Source organism: Python bivittatus, unplaced genomic scaffold (genome assembly GCF_059951505.1).
Source record: "Python bivittatus isolate LINGU-HERP-01145 unplaced genomic scaffold, Pbiv_v1 ctg000670_np1212, whole genome shotgun sequence".
NCBI classification, from domain to species: Eukaryota; Metazoa; Chordata; class Lepidosauria; order Squamata; family Pythonidae; genus Python; species Python bivittatus.
In genome coordinates, this window is record NW_028277094.1 from 12,552,675 (window position 1) to 12,570,990 (window position 18,316).

Consider the following 18,316-nt stretch of genomic DNA (forward strand, 5'->3'; position numbering starts at 1 on the left):
TCCACATGGGCCCTCCCTCCTCTGCTCGTCTCTCCCTCACAAGGCACCATCATCCTCATCCTCAACTGGGTTGGAAAGACAGGAGAACTCTCTGGCCAGCTGCAGGGCATCCCAGCTGGTTGGGGGTGGCAGGGAGCCTCAGGTGCCCTCAGCCTGGCTGGTGATTGCCCTTCCCCTGACCTTTTCTCTCTCTGCCCCCCCCCATTCCTGGAGGGTCCTTTGCTGCTTTCGGGGAGGGCAGGTTCCGGAGGGCTCTCTCTTCCTCCCTCCCTCCCTCCCTCCCTCCCTCTTCCAAACCGTGCCCAGCCCTTGGGCTCAGCCTTGGCAGGGCTTTCCCCACCCTGGTCAGAGAAGGGCCTGCACTAGCAGGGGGGCCGCCAGAGCAGGGGGGCCCTTTGCGGTGAGGCCGAGCACCTTAACCCTTCCTTTCCAGGGCTCTCCCCTTCGAACTGTAAGTAGCCACCGCCCCAGCGCAGTCGGCCTCGCCTCACCGCAAGGGGGTCCCGCTCAAGAGGCTCTGGCCCTGCCACGGGGAGTCTCCTACCTGGACAGCAGCACTGGGGGGAGCTGGCCACCCTCCCCGGGACAGGGAGGAGGCAGCTTCACGCTTAACACGGCCCCCCTCCCAGCACCCTTCCTTGCCTTCAGAGGTCCCCCCAGAGCAGCTGCTGCTCTGCTCCCCCCTCTGCCCCCCCGTGGTCAGTCCAAGGGTGGGGGGCTTGGGGCTGGGCTGGGAGGGGAGTGGGGAGAAGGACGGGTTGCATGCCCACACCCTCCGCTGGGGCCTCCTGTTATTTTGTAGTCTTTTATTCATTTTACAGTAAAACGGATTTCCAAGGAATGCGCCCGAAAACCCAACAAGAAAATATGTAGGAAAGGAGGTAGGTAGCGAGCCGGGGCTTGGCAGAGGGGCACAGAGAGAGGCAAGTGAGAGAGTGAGTGCAAGGGGGCGCCTGGCCTGCCCCATGCCACAGCAGCGTCCCCCCTCATTCTCTGGGTGGGGGTGGGGGGCTTTCCTTGTTGATCTGGGAGGGCTCTCTGGCCAGTCCTCTGGGAGAGCACCCTCTCTTTTTTGGGGGGGTGGCGTTCCCACATAGGCAAAGCTGCCCTGGCTGGCACAGGCCACCTATTGCTGGAATCTGGGGGGCAGGGGAGAGGATTCCTTCCTCCCCTGCCCCACACTGGAGCTGCACCTCACGGCCAAGTAGACCAGAAAGCGAATCTGCCCCCCTCCTGCTCCAGCAGCCCGGGGAAAGGCGGTGCCAGTGGGCGAAGGGCCAGAGCGAGGACCTTGCTGGAAGGGCCCCAGCGGCAGCTCCTCCTGCTGGCCCAGGCTCTGCAGGGAGGGGAATGGCTCGGGCTGCCGTGGGAACCGCCACGCGGGGTGTGCCCTTTCTGTGCTGGTGCGGCTGCTGCCGGAGCCAGCGGCCCCTGGGTCGGGGAGCAGGGACACGGCCGGCACCCCCAGGCGCTGGGCCCTGCCTTTTCTGTCTGCCTGGGACCAAGGCAGGGCTGCACTCCCCAGGTGGGCTCCTCTCTTGAGCTTGACTCCCCGCCTGAGCTGCTCTGCTCTGCGAGGGGCTGGCCCTGGGGTCACCGCTGGGTCTGCTTCACCCCAGCTGCCCTTCCGGAGCTCTGGGCCACCCGGCCGTGTCCCTCGGTGCAGGAACAGCCCCTTGAAGAGCTCTGGAGCTCTGTCCCCTCCCTTCCTCCCCACACGTGACGGAACAGCAGCTTCAGGATGGGGAAGCGCTCGGGTCAAATGCCGTCCCGCAGTCTCCTTTGTTCTCCCTTCGCCAAGGCCCAGGTGTGGAGGTGCCCACCTTCCTTTTGAGTCCTTGGGAAGCGTCGTCCACCCAGGCCTGTTCTGGAGGCGGCAAAGCCCCGCTGTGCACTCGTCCTGCTGTTTTGCCCCTGCATCGTTAAGGTGCCCAAGGAATGGGAGACTGGTCGCTTTCCCAGAGAGTATGCCATCTGAATTTTGACACAAAAGAAGGTGTTTGAATGGGAAGAAGAAGGTGTGCTTATTTTAAGTGAGTTGGCTTCCAGGTGGGCTGGTTCCCCAAGTTGGAGCCCTCCAGATATGTTGGATTTCAGCTCCTGTCATTCCCAGAGTGGCCAAAAGTCAGCAGTAATTTAGAAGGGGCTGCAGAGAGTGGAGGGTGGGCGCCAGAGCCAGGCTGGGATTTGAAGGGAGGACCAGAATTAGCATCACCCAGAGGGGTGCCAGGGACAAGTCTGGGCACGTGGCGCAGCTTGGAAGCAGGTTCCCCTCCTCTGAGTCAGCAGCCTTAGCAAAGGCCTGTCAACCCTGAGAGGGGCTTCTTCTGTCTGAATCCTGAGCATGCAGCTGAGGAAGCAGAAACGCTCCCTGTTCTCAACTTCTCTCTCCGCCCGGGATGGAAGTGGGTGGCTTTGCCCCAGGTGCCTGCAGGAAGACGCCCCAGCTGCCCAGAGGCTCGGAGTGGCGGGGAGGCCCTGAACGCCTGTTGCTTGAATCACGGCTTGCACAAATGCACGAGGCATAGGAGGGGAGACTGTGTCCGTGCCAGCAGGTTTACTGAACTAGCTGTTGTGGTTTATAAATCATGGCTTAGTGTATCACATGAGCTCAGTTAGTTGTGGCTTATTCAGCAAATCCTAGTTAAGCAAGACGTGGCTTAACTAGCATGTAGGCCCATGACTGAGAGCCTTAGTGTATTGCGGAAACGCTGCCAGTACGATTTATTCAATCTGGAATTATGGGTCAGTATATTGTGTGAATCCAACCATTGGTGCCTTCTTCAAACTATCCGTGGTTTAGCATTTTGTTGTCTTTAGAATTTTAACTTGCCCGTTGACTAATAGAAGAGAATCTCTGTAGCTCATGGGTGAAACGTGGAGTCCTTGGTGCGCTCTGAGCTTGGTGGTTTGCTTGCAGGTGTTTTGTTACCCAACTAGGGAGCATCATCAGTGTGCACAGGTGTGGGGCTTGCTGTATAAACAGGGAGCACACCCCACACTCACCAGCACTGATGATGTTCCCTAGCCAGGTAATGAAACGTCTGCAAGCAGCCACTACTGATGCTAATTACTATTAATGCTGACGTAGAATTCTACAGGAAACAGAAACCGGGTCTGGAGGAAGTTAACACGGTAAACTGTTGCAAAACCACCATAGGGCGCCTTGAGCCACAATGTATTGTCGCATCAGGGCAGCTGCCATAAAGCTCAGTCTGGAAATGTGGCTTCCTCTCCCCTTGAGGACTCCTGGGCCTGATGTGGCAAAAACAGAGTATGGGGAGAAAGGGCCAGTCCTCAAGAAGGACTGCATTCCATGCCGTTTTCAGGAGGGAAAAACCACATCAACACCATAATGGCTATTTCTCCTTTCCTCTTTGGCCCCCTTTCTTAAGGAGCAGGTACCCCCTCCCCACCATTCAGTAGAAGAGTTTCCTTTTGAAGGGAGGCCAGGTTAAGAGTGGGTATTTTGCACTAGCCTGGAAGGGAGAAGGGGAGAGTCTGAAAGCAAATCAGCTTCTGACAACCTTCCCGTGGCTTGCTAGAGTTATCCCCTTACGGGCAGCCGGGCTTTGTTTCAAACCTCCCTGCACAGCTCAGATGTTTTAGCTCACTGGCCTTCCACTGTGACGGCAGACTCTGCTTGTGCTAATATCCTAGTTCATCTGCCAAACAAGAATTTGCATCTCAGTCTAAAACTGACAAAAAGAAGGCGGTGTCAGTGTCAGCTGAATGCCCGATGCCCCTATTGTGCACCATCTCCAAAGAATTATTGTTTCATTTTGCTTTGATGTGGCGTGGCAGGTTCCCACCAGAGCAAAGGAACCAGGAGGGCTTTGAAGAAGTCAGCACGTCCTTATTTCCCCCACCTCCCTCCCTCCCTCCCTCCCTCCCTCCCTCCCTCTTGCTCCATCGAGGCTAGGCTGCCATAGGCACGGGGGCAAGGCTAATCCGTCCCTGGAGCCAGAGCTAGCTTGGCTCTCATCCACATTGCACCTGAAAGGGCTGCTTCGTTGCACGGTGCTGGTGAACCCTCTTGCAAGGCTTTGCCCGAGACCGTTGGCACCGGGGCCAATCTCCCCACGCAAGCCCTCCATCTCGCCTTCTCAGCTGCCCCCTGCTAGCCTGCCTTCCTGTTCGGCTGGCATTGCTCTGGGAGCGCGGCCCGTGGCAGGCTGCTCATCTCCTGATGCCCCGCAAGCCTTTTGATGCCCGGGTGAAGGGTGGCCTTCCTGCTCCTCCCTGCCCCCGGATCGCGCCAGGGGACCGGAGGGACACGGCAAGGGCCGGGCTGATGCGCCCCGTGGGGCCGAGAGCAGGAGGACCAGCGCAGCCTTTTTCTGCCTTGGTTTCCATGGCGACCGTGCGGGCCTGGAATCTGAGCAGCAGCTGGAGACAGGAGTGCTTTGTTCTGCGCTCAGCCCGTCTCGGGCGGGAGCCCGTCGCGTTGTGGCCGGGCAAAGGGGATGGTGGCAGGCGCACGCGGGGGCCACCCTGGCCCAAGCCTCTCCCCGCTGGGGAATCCACACGGACACCCCCTGGCCTTTGTCTTCTGAGGGTGGAGCCATCGTGCGTCTCGCAAGCTGAATTGGCAGCCAGGTCCCTGTCGACTCTTCCGCAGGACAGACAGGACCTTTTCGGCACTCTGAAATGGATGCCGCCGAGATGGCTGGCCCCAGAAGTGGTGTCCCGAGGGGGGAATGAGCAGCCTTCTAATGCGCATCCGCCTGGGATGTGGCAGACGTTTAATGTTTGCTTCCTGGAGCACCTGGGATGGGAGCCCCGAAAAGGGCCTTGCAAAGAGCCCTCCCCGGCGTTGCCAGGAGGAGGACTCTCTTGCCAAGCGCTCTGCAGCCCCTCTTTCTGAGGGCAGAAGCAAGAGGCCCGGAGGGACACCTGGAGGGCAGCACGTGCTGCAGTTTGTTGGGCCTGCGGGCAAGCCAATGTCCAAAGGACCTTGCAGCGGAGACCGCTTTGCGTCCGAGAGCCGAGGGGTAGCTCTGGGGGCCGCCCCCACTATAAGCGCTCTAGTGGGACAGTCGCGGCGCAGGTTCTCCATGCGCTGCAGAGATGTGGCAGCTAGGCCGCGCCCCAGGCCTGTTCAAGCAAATGTGACGGGGTAGTCAAGGGTCTTGCCATGCAACCCCAGAGTGGAAGTGACCAGTCATGCCAAGGGCATGAATACTGATCCCACATCAGCGCTGAATTTCCACCCTTCCGCTGCCAGACTGATGCCAGGCCCGTGTCCGTATCCAAAGGGGCTTGGCTCTGCCAGGGAGGGCCCCGTGGGCTCCACCCTCTTTCCTCCTCCAGGCTTGACTTCTGCATCTGGGCAAGGACGGGCAGCCGGCCTCCCCTTTCCTGTGAACTCCGCCCAGCCTCCTCCCTCCCCCTGGGGACAGGCCCTGCTGCGGGGGGCCTCTGCCCCCTCCCCCGGTGCTGCTGCTGGAGGCCAGAGGGGCAAAGGACCTGAGCCCAGGTGACCTGCCCACCTTCTCTGCAGCCATGCTATGTTTGAATTCTCTTTTGTTTTCTTCCTTCCTGTTTTTGTTTCTCTTTCTCCCCCCCTTCTTCCTTTTTGTTCGGTCTCCTCGTGTTTGGTCCCCAGGCTCCAGCGCTAAGAAACAGGGCGAGGACTTAGCGGATAATGACGGGGATGAAGATGAAGGTATTTGTGTGCGCCAGGTGGCTCTCGATGCATGAACCTGCTCTCTCTCTGTCTCTCATGCACGTCCTCATTTGCTGCTGCCATTCCAGGAAGCCCTCGCTGTCTGTGTCTTTCTGTCTCCTGGTGCTGAGCGTTGAACGGGAAGGGCGCCCTGCTCCCCCTGCCCTGGGCTGCTTGCTAGTTGGGGAAGGTTGAGGCAGCGGGCCGCGGGGTCCCTCTCGGCCTCCAGGTGCCAGCGTGGATGAGAGAGTTCTGGCCTCTTCCCACACCCCGCCGCAGGCGCAGAAGGTCACCGTGGGCTTGCAGGAACAGTGCCTCTGGGGGAGGGTAGCACATGTCATTCCCACACACGGGGACACACACTGGGTCCAGCCTGGGTCCTCAGCACACCTCTTCAGCGTTGTGGGCAGTGGAGCCTTTGCTGGCACAGTGCTTTGGACAGCACTGAGGGAAAGCTCTGGGCAGAAGAGGGGCTGGAAATGTAGCTGTCCAATGGCACCTTGGCACTGGGCGGAGGAGGGGAGCAGTGCCCTTCTCCTGCAAGCAGACAGAATCTGCAGCTTCCCCCTCTGCCAATTTCTGTCCGTGCCACAGGCAGCGGTGTCCTTGGGCGCAAGGAGCTCGCTTTGCTTCCTTCCCTGCAGGGGCTGCCATTTAATCCTGAGAAAAGCATACTCAGTGCCAGATGTCCGCCAGTTTTGCTTGAAGCAAAAGGTCAAGGTGACCCCTAAGAAAATTCCAGCCAACCTGTGCAAACGGCTTGGCGGAGAGGTACTAAGAGCTCCCACGGACTCCTTCGGTGCCCCCGCTGTCCTTCAGGTGCAAAGAAGCATCTGGGGCAAGACGGGCCTCACTCGCCCTCCTCTGCATTGCTCCCCACCCCCTGCTCCAAGGAGAGACCTTCGGTGCCAGCGTAGCTGAGCTGGCGGGCCCGGCCTGGAAGTGAGGCCGCCAAGGCTGAGGCCTCCTAGCAGGATCGAGTTGACAGGACGTCCTTCCGGCCGTGCGTTGGGGAGTCGCAGTTGATAGTCCCGCGTGTGCTTTTCCACACTGTCAGGCGCTGTGCGGCTTATCGTGCTTGCAGTGGCGTTCTCTCCATGGGGCCCTCCTGGACGGAAGCGTCGTAGAGTTGAGGGCAGAGAGGTAGCGAAGGTGGTTGAGGGCGGCCGCGCAGGAGCTGCTGCTGCTGCTGCTGCTCAGCCTTCCTCAGCCCTTGGCGGGGTTGCTGCCCTCGAACCCTCTACCGGGGTCCCCGGGGGGCTAGCTGTGCCACCGCTTGGCAAGGGCGGGTTCTGCGCTACGTCTTACAGGAAATGTCGCCATGAGGCACTTCTTGCTTGTAGTTTTTGCATTTATAATGCTTGTTTGTTTCAGGCCTGTAAGCAGACTGGGACTCTCCCTGTTAGAGAGCCCCCTCCGTGCCTCTTGGACAGGGCAGACTCCAGGTGACCCCCTCTGCCCTGGGGTCTGGCACTCCCAGGAGCGTTGTGAGCCCGGAGCCTGCATGGGCCCCTTTGGCGCTCGGGGCCTCTGCTGCTCCTGCTGCTGCGTTGCGGGCGTGGAGGTGACAGGCAGGGCCGGCTGCCGGGGGGACGCAACCCGTCCGACCTCCCCGGGTCGGGCTGTTGGGCATTTGCCTGAAACGTGCAGCAGAGAGGGAGGGAGGCGAATCAAGAGGATCGCTGAGCGCATCCTTGCTAGCAAGTACCAGTAGCAGTCGCTTCCCCACAGGAAGAAAGAAGGGGGCGGGCTACCCACTTCCCCCTCCCCTCCTCCCGGCACAGGAGATGCGCCTGTTTCCAGCCCTTCCTCTCCCTGGCTGTGCCCTCTTTCTGGGGCTCAGCCCCGGCCCCTAGGACTCTGAGCTGGGGAGGGGATGGTGGGGCCCCTGCTGTGCCAGCCCGCCCGCCTACCTGCCAGGGACCTGGCCTGGGACCTCAGGGAGCACCTGCAAGCCTTAGGTCCTTCTTGCGTTGTCTGCCGGGCCAGACGCCTGTGGGCAGCAGCCTGAGGTGCCTGCTGTGCCTCTTCTCCCACACCCTCCCTGGGAGACGTCCAGCGGCCCAAGGTGGGTGCCCAGCAGGTTGTGCCAGACTCCTGTCTCTAGCTTCTCCCCTTGCAGACATCCGAGACAGCGGGGCCAAGCCGGTGATGGTCTACATCCACGGGGGCTCCTACATGGAAGGCACGGGGAACATGATCGACGGCAGCGTGCTGGCCAGCTACGGCAACGTCATTGTCATCACTCTCAACTACCGCGTGGGAGTCTTGGGTAGGTGCCGCCAGGACCAGGGAGGGGGCTCTGAGATTTTCAGGATGCTGCAGGTGCTCCAGCCCGACTTGGGGGAGGCCGGCGGCAGTCCTTGAGAGGCCGAGGCTACAGAGAACCGCCATGGCAGCCCAGATTCCCTGATTCCCCCCCCCCCGTTTTTGCACTGGCTCCCCTGAGAGGGTTCCCTCCCCCTCCGGCATCTGGTTCCCAGGAAGGGCCCTCTCCCATTCTCTAGGCCAAGTTGGCCGCCCTCAAAGCCGTATTCCCAGCTTGGAATTTTGCCAGGTTTGCCCACGAGGGCCCAGCAGACAGCAAGTATTGATCTGGGGTTAAATGTTATACCAAACCCGTTTACCCGTCTCCTCCTCTGCACCACTCAGAAGTGCCACTAATAAGCTTCCCCGGAGAGAGGGTCCTTCTGCAGCCCAGCCGCCTCTGGAAGGAGGCCGGTGGATCCCTGGGGCAGGAGGCAGGGTCCCTCTTTGCCTTGGAGTTTGGGCCCCCTGCTCTTGTCTTCTGGGGGCCTTTGGCCACCCTAACCTAGGGTGGTGCCTTTGCGTTTGTGGGTCCCTGCGTCGAGGCTGCAGCAGTCCAGTCTCTGCACAGAGGGAGAAAGCTTTTGCCAGGTGGGTCTGGACCTGGATCCGGAGCCTGGGAACGACACATCTCTGAGGAGCTCGCGGCTCCTAGGCCTTACACCAGGGCGCGGTAGGCGCTGACCTGGACTTGGTAGGATTCACCCTACCATGGATTTGTACCATGTGTTAGACAAAGCCATGGAGGATTTTAAAGCCCACTTTTCTAAGCCCAGCCTAAGAGCAGCGTCCAGCAAAGGACAGACAAGTTGCCAAGGTCCCAATGAAAAGCTGAGCATTGGGGCGGAGGACCTAACCCCAAATATGGGGAGGAGCAAATGCCTAGTTGCAGCAGTCGCTTCCCTCTAAATGTCACCTCGCGGGCTCTCAGAAGCAGTCGCCTCGCACATCCCTTCATCCGACCCACGCAGACTTAGGGAAGAGCACCACCAGGGCCTTCTCGGAATGGCGATGGGCTCCCTGTGGAAATCCCACGTGGGAGGATGGAGCTGAGGAGCCGGCCCTTAGGCGCCTGGTCAGCGGTGGGGCGGATGGCAGGGCTGGCCGAGGAGCCTCGGAGCGGGTGGTGAGCAATCGCCTTTTGTCTCCTTGCCCGCAGGGTTCCTGAGCACCGGGGACCAGGCGGCCAAAGGCAACTACGGACTCTTGGACCAGATCCAGGCTTTGCGCTGGATCAGCGAAAACATTGCCTTCTTCGGTGGCGACCCTTTGCGCATCACCGTCTTTGGTTCAGGCATTGGTGCTTCCTGCGTCAGCCTGCTCACGCTGTCACACCACTCTGAAGGTAAGGGGGCCCATCAGCCCAGCCGGAACTTTGGTCCCTCCCAAGACTAGGGAAAGAGCCTGATTCATCCCTGTTTCTGCACCTTCTGCCGTGCCTGGATCCTCCACGTTTTTAGGTAATTTCTTCCTAAAATAATGTGGAATAACACACTTCAAAATGCCCTTGTATCTTTGTAGTCAGGGATATAAGGAGGGAGGAGGGAGGTGACAAAGCACTAACTTCTATTTCAGAATAAACTAACAAATGAAGTTAACAAAGACCACTGGGAAATGTGCAATGGCACGTTTAGATGTTGAAGAAAGTTCTCCGCCATGGAGATGAGATGCAGCAGATGACGGTTGCTCGGGGAGGAGAGAGAACCCTCCGTAGGTGAGGTGAACCTCTCTCTGGGGAGAATCACATCCTCGGGACGTTGCCCTTGCCAAGCCCTCTTCAATAGTTTTTCCATGCACAGATGCTGAAAATACTCTGGAGCTGCAACCTATGGCCAGATATGGTCTAGGAGAGTTTGGCAGAGGAGTTTCAGTCAGGCAGAGGAAGTCTGCACGTTTTTCCTTTAGAAAAACCCAACTGCAAAGATGGGTCAAAGGCCAGGAAGGAACCGAGCCCCCAACATGCACAAATTAAGCAAGCAAAGCCTTGAAAAGTCATGCTCTGCACAAGAGTCTGAATACCGTCTGGGCTGGCTGATCCTCAGGGACAACGGAGCGCCTTCGTAGAGCCCAGATAGGCGTTCCGAGCGAGGCGTGAATGTGATTCTTCCCCTGAGGAGGGGCCGGACTGGATGTTCTGAGGGCCCTGCCAGCTCTAGATCCCATAGAGGTGGAATTTGCAGGTTAAAACCCGTGTGGCTTCCAGCCAGCCCAGCATCACTGTTGCATATCTACATGTGTCCCCTGTCCCTGCTGGACAGTGCCTATGCCCTCCACATGGATGGTAGCACAGCATAGATGCTTCCCCGGGGTTCAGAAGGATGTGCTGCTTTTTCATTGAACATCTAGCAGCTGCCCGTGCATCCAGTTTGCTGCACAGGAGTTTGTGGGGTCGGCTGGAAAAGTAGCGCACCCAGCTGTTTGCCATCTCGGGGTTGGCTCATCTTTCCGTGGTGTTTTTATAGCTCCCAGTAGGACTGGAATTGGCCGAGCCACCCCCCAGCCTCGTTAATTTTGTCACCCCGTTGAGGTGTTTGGGGTTGGAGAAGCATCTGCTGCACAGAAGTCGGGATGGGGCTGCTGCTAGGAACTTGTTTCAGGACCAAACACCCTCTTAGGATGGGCAGGTGGTGGACCAAGCACACGTTCCCAAAGGCCTGCAAGCGATTGACGGCTTCCTTCTTTTCTGGGCCCCCAAATGCTTTCCTGACTATCTCCCTTAAAAGAGAATTGGGTGGAGGGGGCCTCTGGGTGTTTGCACATTTGCAGCACTGCTCTGGAAGCACATGTCTGAAGAAGGAGGGTCTGCCTGTGCCCCCACAGATGTTGCTGAACCTCTGGAGGGCCACAGGTGGTCCTCTGCAAGCATGAGGAAAGGGCCAATGGTGACATTCCCACCCGGCACTTTCCAGATCTCTTGGCTCACCACTGCCATAATATCCAGCCAGGATGCGAACCGCCATTCCACACATCTGGAGCACACCAAGCTAGGAAAAGCTTAGCTCCATGTGCCCACGCTCAGATTCAGTCACCCCAGCAGAAAGGGTCTGGGGCAGCCCTGCACTGGGGACGTCTTTGGCGAGCCGGCGTTGGGGTTGGGTGTGATGCTGGAGGTGGTCCCTCTTATGTTGACCGCAAGCAGGAACGCAAAGGGGAGGGGGGACGGGAAGCATTTGGGCTTCTGACTCCAAAAGCCCTTGTCTGCATGGGCCTCCAGAGGAGTCTCACAGGGATCTGCCTCTGCGGAAATGGAGGCAAGCAAGGGCAGATGACTGCATTAGTCAAGGGTCCCCCAGGACACAGCTGCCTGGGGAGGGAAGGGGTTCCTCTGCTGGGCTGGAGAATGCTGGGACTGCTGCTCGGGCTCCTCGGGCCATACTTCTGCCTCCTCCTCTGTTGCCAGAATACGTTAGGCACCAGTTGGAATCCCGCCTGCTGAGCAGAAGCCCCAGAGTGACCCAGGAGATGCTCATTTGGGGGGTTTCTGCCTCTTCTTGGACAGCCAAGCTCGATTCAACCACTCGTTTGTGAGCCCATGAAGCTGACGGGAGTATGAAGGAGCACCGCCCCCAGTGATTTGAGGGGGGAGCCTGGGGAGGAGAAGCACCGCTTTGCCCCTTGGCGGGGTGTCCCCAGAGATGGAGAAAATACGCACGAGCTGTTTCTGCACCCTGCTGTGTGTGCAGAGGAGATACATCCCTTTCTGGTACCCAGCAGCTGGAAGGTGATAGAATTAGCTCGGTCATTTGCAGGATACACATTTCTGGGGCCTGTGAAGCTAATCAAAAACCCACCAGGAGAACATTCAAATAGCTGCTTTCAGAGCAGGTGCAGCAGGTGGGCGAGGGGGACAAATTCCCTGCCATCTGTCTGCCACTTTCCCTTGCCCTGTGATAGGAGGGCCTGAACTATTACGAGCCAAGCTCTCTTGCTCAACGGTGGCATAGCTGGGTTCTGTTGGATCCCCTGCCAAGCAGCAAGGGACGGCTGACCAATTGTCCCTCCCCATCCCTGGTGTTTCTGGGCAGCCTTTCCGCCATATGGGCTGGGCTTCAGCTGCCAAGATTTCAGAACTGATGGGGCATGGGCACCAGGTTGGGGAAGGCCGCTTTGGTGGTGAACATGAAGATATTAAGCAGCTTTCAAAAGGTGGGGCTGGCAGTTCTTCCAGAGGACAAGCAGAGGCATCTTCCCCCCACCCCCCGGATGCAAAGGGCAGCCTGGCAACTTCCCAGTGGCCAAGTTGGCTGTGAAGGGCACTTTTTAACTGCCTGGTTGTTGGAAGGATGAAGAGCTTTGGAAGGGTGAGCAGCATAGGGTGAAAGCCCAGAAGTTCCAGGGCCAAATCCAGCCAGGCAGAGCTCTGAGCCAGAGCACACAACCCTTGTTGGTCTGGAGTGCTGGAAAGGGGTCTGGCTAAGTGTCATGGGGCCAAGCAGTTGCTCCTGCCCTTCCTTTGGGCATAATGTGTGTGGCTTGCAGTTTGACCACAAGGAGAGTCAACACACCCATGCACAGCGTTCAAATGTGATCTGGCAGCCTTGAATATCTAGATGCGGTTAGCAGGGAGCTGCCCCACGCCCCTGCCTGGCCCTGAGGCTGCAAGGGAGCTTTGTGCTTTGAAAGAAGGTGGATCTTTCAGGGCCCGGTCCCAGTAGGGTGAAGGCTGTGAGCCCTGGCCTGCCGTGGGTCCTGCTGGACCCAGTGGGGGACTCGGGTCTCTTGGAGATAAAGGCCAGGACAGCTCAGGGCCGAGTGAAAAGTCCACCCTAGTCCTGGGCTCTGCAGGAAGCTCAGAGGAGGACTGAGGCCGACCGGAGCACAGGATCAGGACCAGGCTTAAGCAGAATGGGCAATCGAGGCTTTAGGGTATCTTGGTATTCTTTGAAAAAAGCTGGTAAGGCAGAGCAGAACCGCTACCAGCATCGGAGTGCTGATGTGGGCAGGGCAGGTGAGACGTTTCACAACCTGCGTTTAAAAGGACTTTAGAACCCAGCAGTTTAGAGGGCAGATGTGCTGGGACTGCAGCTGCCAGAATGGCCCTGACCAGCATGACTGGGGGGCGGGGATTCTGTGAGTGGCACTCCCAGTGTGTCTGTGGAGCTCGGAGCTGGGAATGGCTGGGCCAGGGGCTGGCAAGATGCTGGGTTGCTGGAGTCCATCCTCCCCCTGGAGTTTGGGGGAAGCCCCTGAAGAGGGTATCCAGCTTGGGACGAAGATGGCAGGGGTCTTCCAAGTGAGAAAAGGGACGCGCCCCAGTGGAGCTGCACAGCTGCTTTAAGTGAGTGCTGGGGTGGGGGGAGAGAATGGATATAAATATCCTCCCCCCCCCGAGGACGATGGGGAGCTGGCGGAAGGGCTCCTGCCCTCCTGCTGCCAGGGAGTTGTGCCCTCTGCCCCCTTCCTGCTGCAGGAGCTTCAGCTGCAGAGGCTGCACTTCCTGGGGTCTTTTTGTATTCCAAGGACAAACCCCGCGGAAGGAACCCTGGCGCCCAGCCCGGCCTGGCATTCCTCTGCCAGCCCCAGGGCCTTTGTGGGCTGCCTTCCTAGGCCCCGCGTCCTCAGCCTCTTGTGTTCCCGCCAGCAAAAAGGCTCCTTTGTGCCCCTGGGGATGTGCAGTTTGCCGAGCCCACATTGGCACGGAGCGGGGCCCAGCTGGGCAGGAAATGAGGGCCATGCTTTCTGGAACGTGCAGGGTTAAGTGCCGCAGGCTTAACCCTCGCGCTGCCAGCCTCAGTTGCCCTCCCTGCCTGGGGGGGCGGGGCAGGGGGACCTCTTCCCCACTGCCCATTGTTCCAGGAGGCTGGGTGGAACAGGACCAGGTTTGCCTGACTGCTGCCAGGCTGACATGGCGCGGCTGCCAGGGAGGGATTAGCAGAGATGAGAAGGGGGCAGTGCTAAGGCCACAAGTCCAGGATTTGCATCCTGCCGCTGGGATGGCTGGAGACGAGCCTTCTCTGGTGGGCCATCCTTTCTCCCAGAGGCCTTGCTTGCGGTAGAGAAAAGCCTGCAGGTGTTGGAGGCATCCCTTCAGAAGTGGCTCCTCTTGAAGCTGGACGGGTGGCCTGTCCTTTTCTGCTATGCTTGTGTTTCGCCTCGCAGGTCTTTTTCAGAGAGCCATCATCCAGAGTGGCTCAGCTCTGTCCAGCTGGGCGGTCAACTACCAGCCGGTGAAGTACACCAGCTTGCTGGCTGACAAAGTGGGCTGCAATGTTCTCGACACTGTGGACATGGTGGACTGCCTGCGGCAGAAGAGTGCCAAGGAACTGGTGGAGCAGGACATCCAGCCAGCACGCTACCATGTGGCCTTTGGGCCTGTCATTGATGGGGACGTCATCCCCGATGACCCAGAGATCCTGATGGAGCAGGGAGAGTTTCTCAACTATGACATCATGCTTGGTGTCAACCAGGGTGAGGGCCTGAAGTTTGTGGAGGGGGTCGTGGACCCAGAGGATGGTGTTTCAGGCAGCGATTTTGATTATTCTGTCTCCAATTTTGTGGACAACCTGTATGGCTACCCAGAGGGTAAAGACACCCTGCGTGAGACCATCAAATTCATGTACACAGACTGGGCTGACCGGGACAACCCAGAAACACGACGCAAGACCCTAGTGGCACTCTTCACTGACCACCAGTGGGTTGAGCCATCGGTGGTGACTGCTGACCTTCATGCTCGTTATGGCTCCCCCACATACTTCTACGCTTTTTATCACCACTGCCAGAGCCTCATGAAGCCACCCTGGTCTGATGCAGCCCACGGGGATGAGGTGCCTTACGTCTTTGGGATTCCCATGATTGGCCCCACCGACCTCTTTCCCTGCAACTTCTCCAAGAACGACGTCATGCTAAGTGCTGTTGTTATGACCTACTGGACTAACTTTGCCAAGACTGGGTACGTTGCCTCCCCCAGACTGCGGGTTTTGTGGGTTTTGCAGGGCTGGGGTGGCTGACTTCAAAGAGAGGAAAAGGACATGAATAGTGAAGAGGGTTGAGTTAGGTCACCACTTTGGAGTTCTGCTGTGTGGAACTGGACGTTGAAAAGACACTCCGCTTTCAGTATCGATGGGCAGGAGGAGATGGGGAGCGTAGCTCTGTGGTACAGAACATGCTTCCTTTGCAGATTCAGTCCTAGGCATCTAAAAAAGGAAAGGAAAGGGGAAAAAGGAATTACAGTAAAAAGAAACAAACAAACAAACAAACTTGTTCTCCCCAGAGGTGAAGAGCATGGACTCCATGGCCCAATAGTTTGATGTCTCTGAAGGGAGCTTCACCAGTGCCCCAAGAAAAGCCTCAGGTTGACCCCCCTAGATCTGCTTTCTCCAACCTGCTCCTCTCCAGATGTGTTGGGACTGCAGCTCCCAGAATGCCCAGCCAGCGTGATTTGGGGGAAGTCTAATTGTAATCCTTCAGATTACTGAAACACCACGTTTCTAGGTCTGTGCCAACTTGAATTAATTTTGTTTTGAAAAGGCTCGGCTCTCTGCAGTCCTCAAAAGACGTGTCTGTCCGTGTTTCTGAGTCCCTTGGGGCCAGCCGCCCCTAACAACCGACCAGTCCCCCCAGAGGGCCCCCGTCGTTAACCACACACCAGCGATTGCTGACGGCCCGTTCTCTCCCTCTCTCTCCCTCCCTCCCTCTCTCTCCTTCCAGGGATCCTAACAAGCCAGTGCCCCAGGACACCAAGTTCATCCACACCAAGGCCAATCGGTTTGAGGAAGTAGCGTGGTCCAAGTACAACCCCCGCGACCAGCTCTACCTGCACATTGGCCTCAAGCCACGGGTGCGAGACCATTACCGTGCCACCAAGGTTGCCTTTTGGAAGCATCTGGTCCCACATTTGTACAACCTGCACGACATGTTCCATTACACATCCACCACCACGAAGGTGCCACCGCCCGACACAACCCAGAATTCGCACATGGCGCGCCGTCCCAATGGGAAGGCCTGGAGCACCAAACGGCCTGCCATCTCTACTGCCTACACCAGTGAGGGTTCACAGGAGAAGTGGAACCCCGAGCAGGACGGGGCAGGCACGCTCCTGGTGGAGAACCCCCGGGATTATTCCACTGAGTTGAGCGTCACAATTGCTGTGGGGGCCTCCCTCCTCTTCCTCAACGTTCTGGCCTTTGCTGCACTGTATTACCGGAAGGACAAGCGGCGCCAGGACACTCACCGCCAGCCGAGCCCGCAGCACGCCCCTGCCACTAACGATATCGGCCACACGCCAGAAGAGGAGATTCCCTCGCTGCAGCCCAACCAGGCCCACCACGGAGACTGCGAGGCAGTGCCATCCCACGATGCCCTCCGCCTCACCGCCTTGCCAGACTACACGCTCACGTTGCGCCGCTCGCCAGATGACATTCCCCTCATGACGCCCAACACCATTACTATGATCCCCAACTCTCTGGTGGGGCTCCAGACCTTGCATCCTTACAACACCTTCGCTGCCAGCTTCAGCAGTACTGGGCTCCCTCACTCACACTCCACCACCCGGGTATAGCCGCCATGTGCACCCTCCGCCTCACTGAACCTTGCGCTGTGCGGTCAGACATGGCAAATTCTCTCGGCTCGTAGTATCAAGTGCTTTGCTCTCCTTATGTCCAGAGCAGCTCTAGGCTTAATGGAGTCCAGCAGAGAAGGCCAAGCCCCCGGGCTGCTCCGAGCTGGGTCACCCCTTCTGTGCTCCCAGGTCCAGCCAGCGCTGCCAAGGAAGCACAGGGACCCCGCTCAGCCCTCTCTCAAAGGAGACTTCCTGGTGCCGCCTGGAACTACGTGACTCAGCCTGGGCACCTCCTAGTGGGCACTCCTGGGACAGAGCTTTGCCTGTCTCTCTCTCTCTACCAGTCAAGGAGCCACGGAGAACGGCTCCTGCAAGCTTAGCTGCCACCTTGTGGCTTGGGATGGCTGGTACCTCGTGGGGCTCCGTGGACAGGTGCCATTTAGGACTGGGTTTTCTAATCCCCAGTACTGGATCCTGGATCACCTGGGCTTGGTGCTGGGCCTAGCAGGCGCTCTCTGGTGCCCTTGCTCCATGTCACTCTCTTCATGTTGCAGAGGAATTTTCTGTCTGTCTGTTTCTTTCCAAAAGACGTTTTTTAAGCAGATCTTTAGTTCTTTAAACACTAACGGAGACACCGTGTTTTGTCCTTTGTAAAGATTTTAAACTAAGTGTTCTTGATAAAGCCAGTTAGACACACATCACCCAGACGTGCACATCCACACCCCTCCTCCAGCCGCATCTGTGCCAAACTAAGAAACCAGCAGACTTCCCTTGGTGTGGGCAGTGGCACAGAGCAGACCACAAGGCCCTTTTGTATTTTTGATATGTCCTCCGTGCCATTCCTAGCCGTATGCGTCCGCTAGCCAACCATGCTCCCCACACCCCTGAGGGTGAGCAGCCTCCTGCTGCCCTCTGCCCTGGCCATCTGGAGTGCCAAGGCTCAGCCACGTCTGCCCACCTGGTGCCTCATCCTTCAGCTTCTTGCCAGCCAACGGTCTAGCCTGGTCTCCAATTCACAGCTACCCCTCTGCTGGGTAGGGAGAATAGGCTGGTTGGTGAGACAGGGAAAGACTGCGCTGGGACGGAGGAGGAGGAGGAGGAGGAGGAGGGTGGTGCATGTAAATGCAGTGGGTTGGAACCCAGTGCGAGCAGGAAGGCACCTTGCTCCTGTGTGGCTGGCTGCCAGAGTCCAGGGCAGAGTGGGGACAGTCACAGAGATCCTGAAGGAGGGGCTGGCTGTGAGGCTCCCGGTTGACTGAGACCCTGCCGCGGGCACCTCAAGGGCTTCCCAGCCCTGGGAAGGAGTGGGGGTGGGGGCAAAGATGGCACAGCCCTGCCTTGACTGGAGTCCGGCCTGCAAAGGGCCTGGCGGGTCAGCTGGCAAGGTGAGGATTCTGGACGGTGGGAGGGGGCGTGAGTTGAGAGGGGAGGGGCTGCAAGCAACATGGGCAGGTGGCCAGTGGGATTTGATCCAGCCTGCCTGGAAGTCTGAAACTTCGGCGCGTGTCTCCTGTCTCTTGCTGGCCTCCTCCTCGTCGCTGGGGATGTACTGAGGCTGCCCTGTTGGCCCTCAGCGCGGAGGAAAGATAAACTCCCAATAAACTGGAAGGGGTATTTTTAGCTCCTGGCTGTCCTGTCGTCTTCTTGGGCTGGGGACATACTGGGGGGGGGGGAGTAGTGGGGCTCCCTCCCTGTGCCAACCGGGGCGGGGGAGGCGCACTAGGACCCACGTGGGATCGGGGGAGGCCTTCCACCCACAGCACCCTGCCATCCCCAGCCCAGCAGAAGGAATGTTTTTTTTCTGGAGCAGGCGGGCAGCCCTTGAACATCTCTTCCTTTTTCCC

The 18,316-nt window shown here is 58.6% G+C and overlaps 1 protein-coding gene across 7 annotated transcripts in view; it reads left to right on the top strand.

Moving 5' to 3' along the window:
• NLGN3 (neuroligin 3) overlaps positions 1–18,080 on the top strand; it is a 30,860-nt gene extending 12,780 nt beyond the window's left edge. For 4 of the 7 annotated variants that reach the window (XM_088151854.1, XM_088151852.1, XM_088151853.1 and 1 more), the window contains 6 exons: positions 822–881; positions 5,609–5,668; positions 7,791–7,940; positions 9,135–9,320; positions 14,075–14,864; positions 15,623–18,080. In XM_088151854.1, coding sequence (XP_088007980.1) covers positions 822–881; positions 5,609–5,668; positions 7,791–7,940; positions 9,135–9,320; positions 14,075–14,864; positions 15,623–16,472 — 2,096 coding nt within the window. In that variant the 3' untranslated portion in view covers positions 16,473–18,080. The remainder of the gene's footprint in view (positions 1–821; positions 882–5,608; positions 5,669–7,790; positions 7,941–9,134; positions 9,321–14,074; positions 14,865–15,622) is intronic. The other 3 variants (XM_088151856.1, XM_088151855.1, XM_088151857.1) reach the window with 3 other exon arrangements.
• Positions 18,081–18,316: the final 236 nt, after the last annotated feature.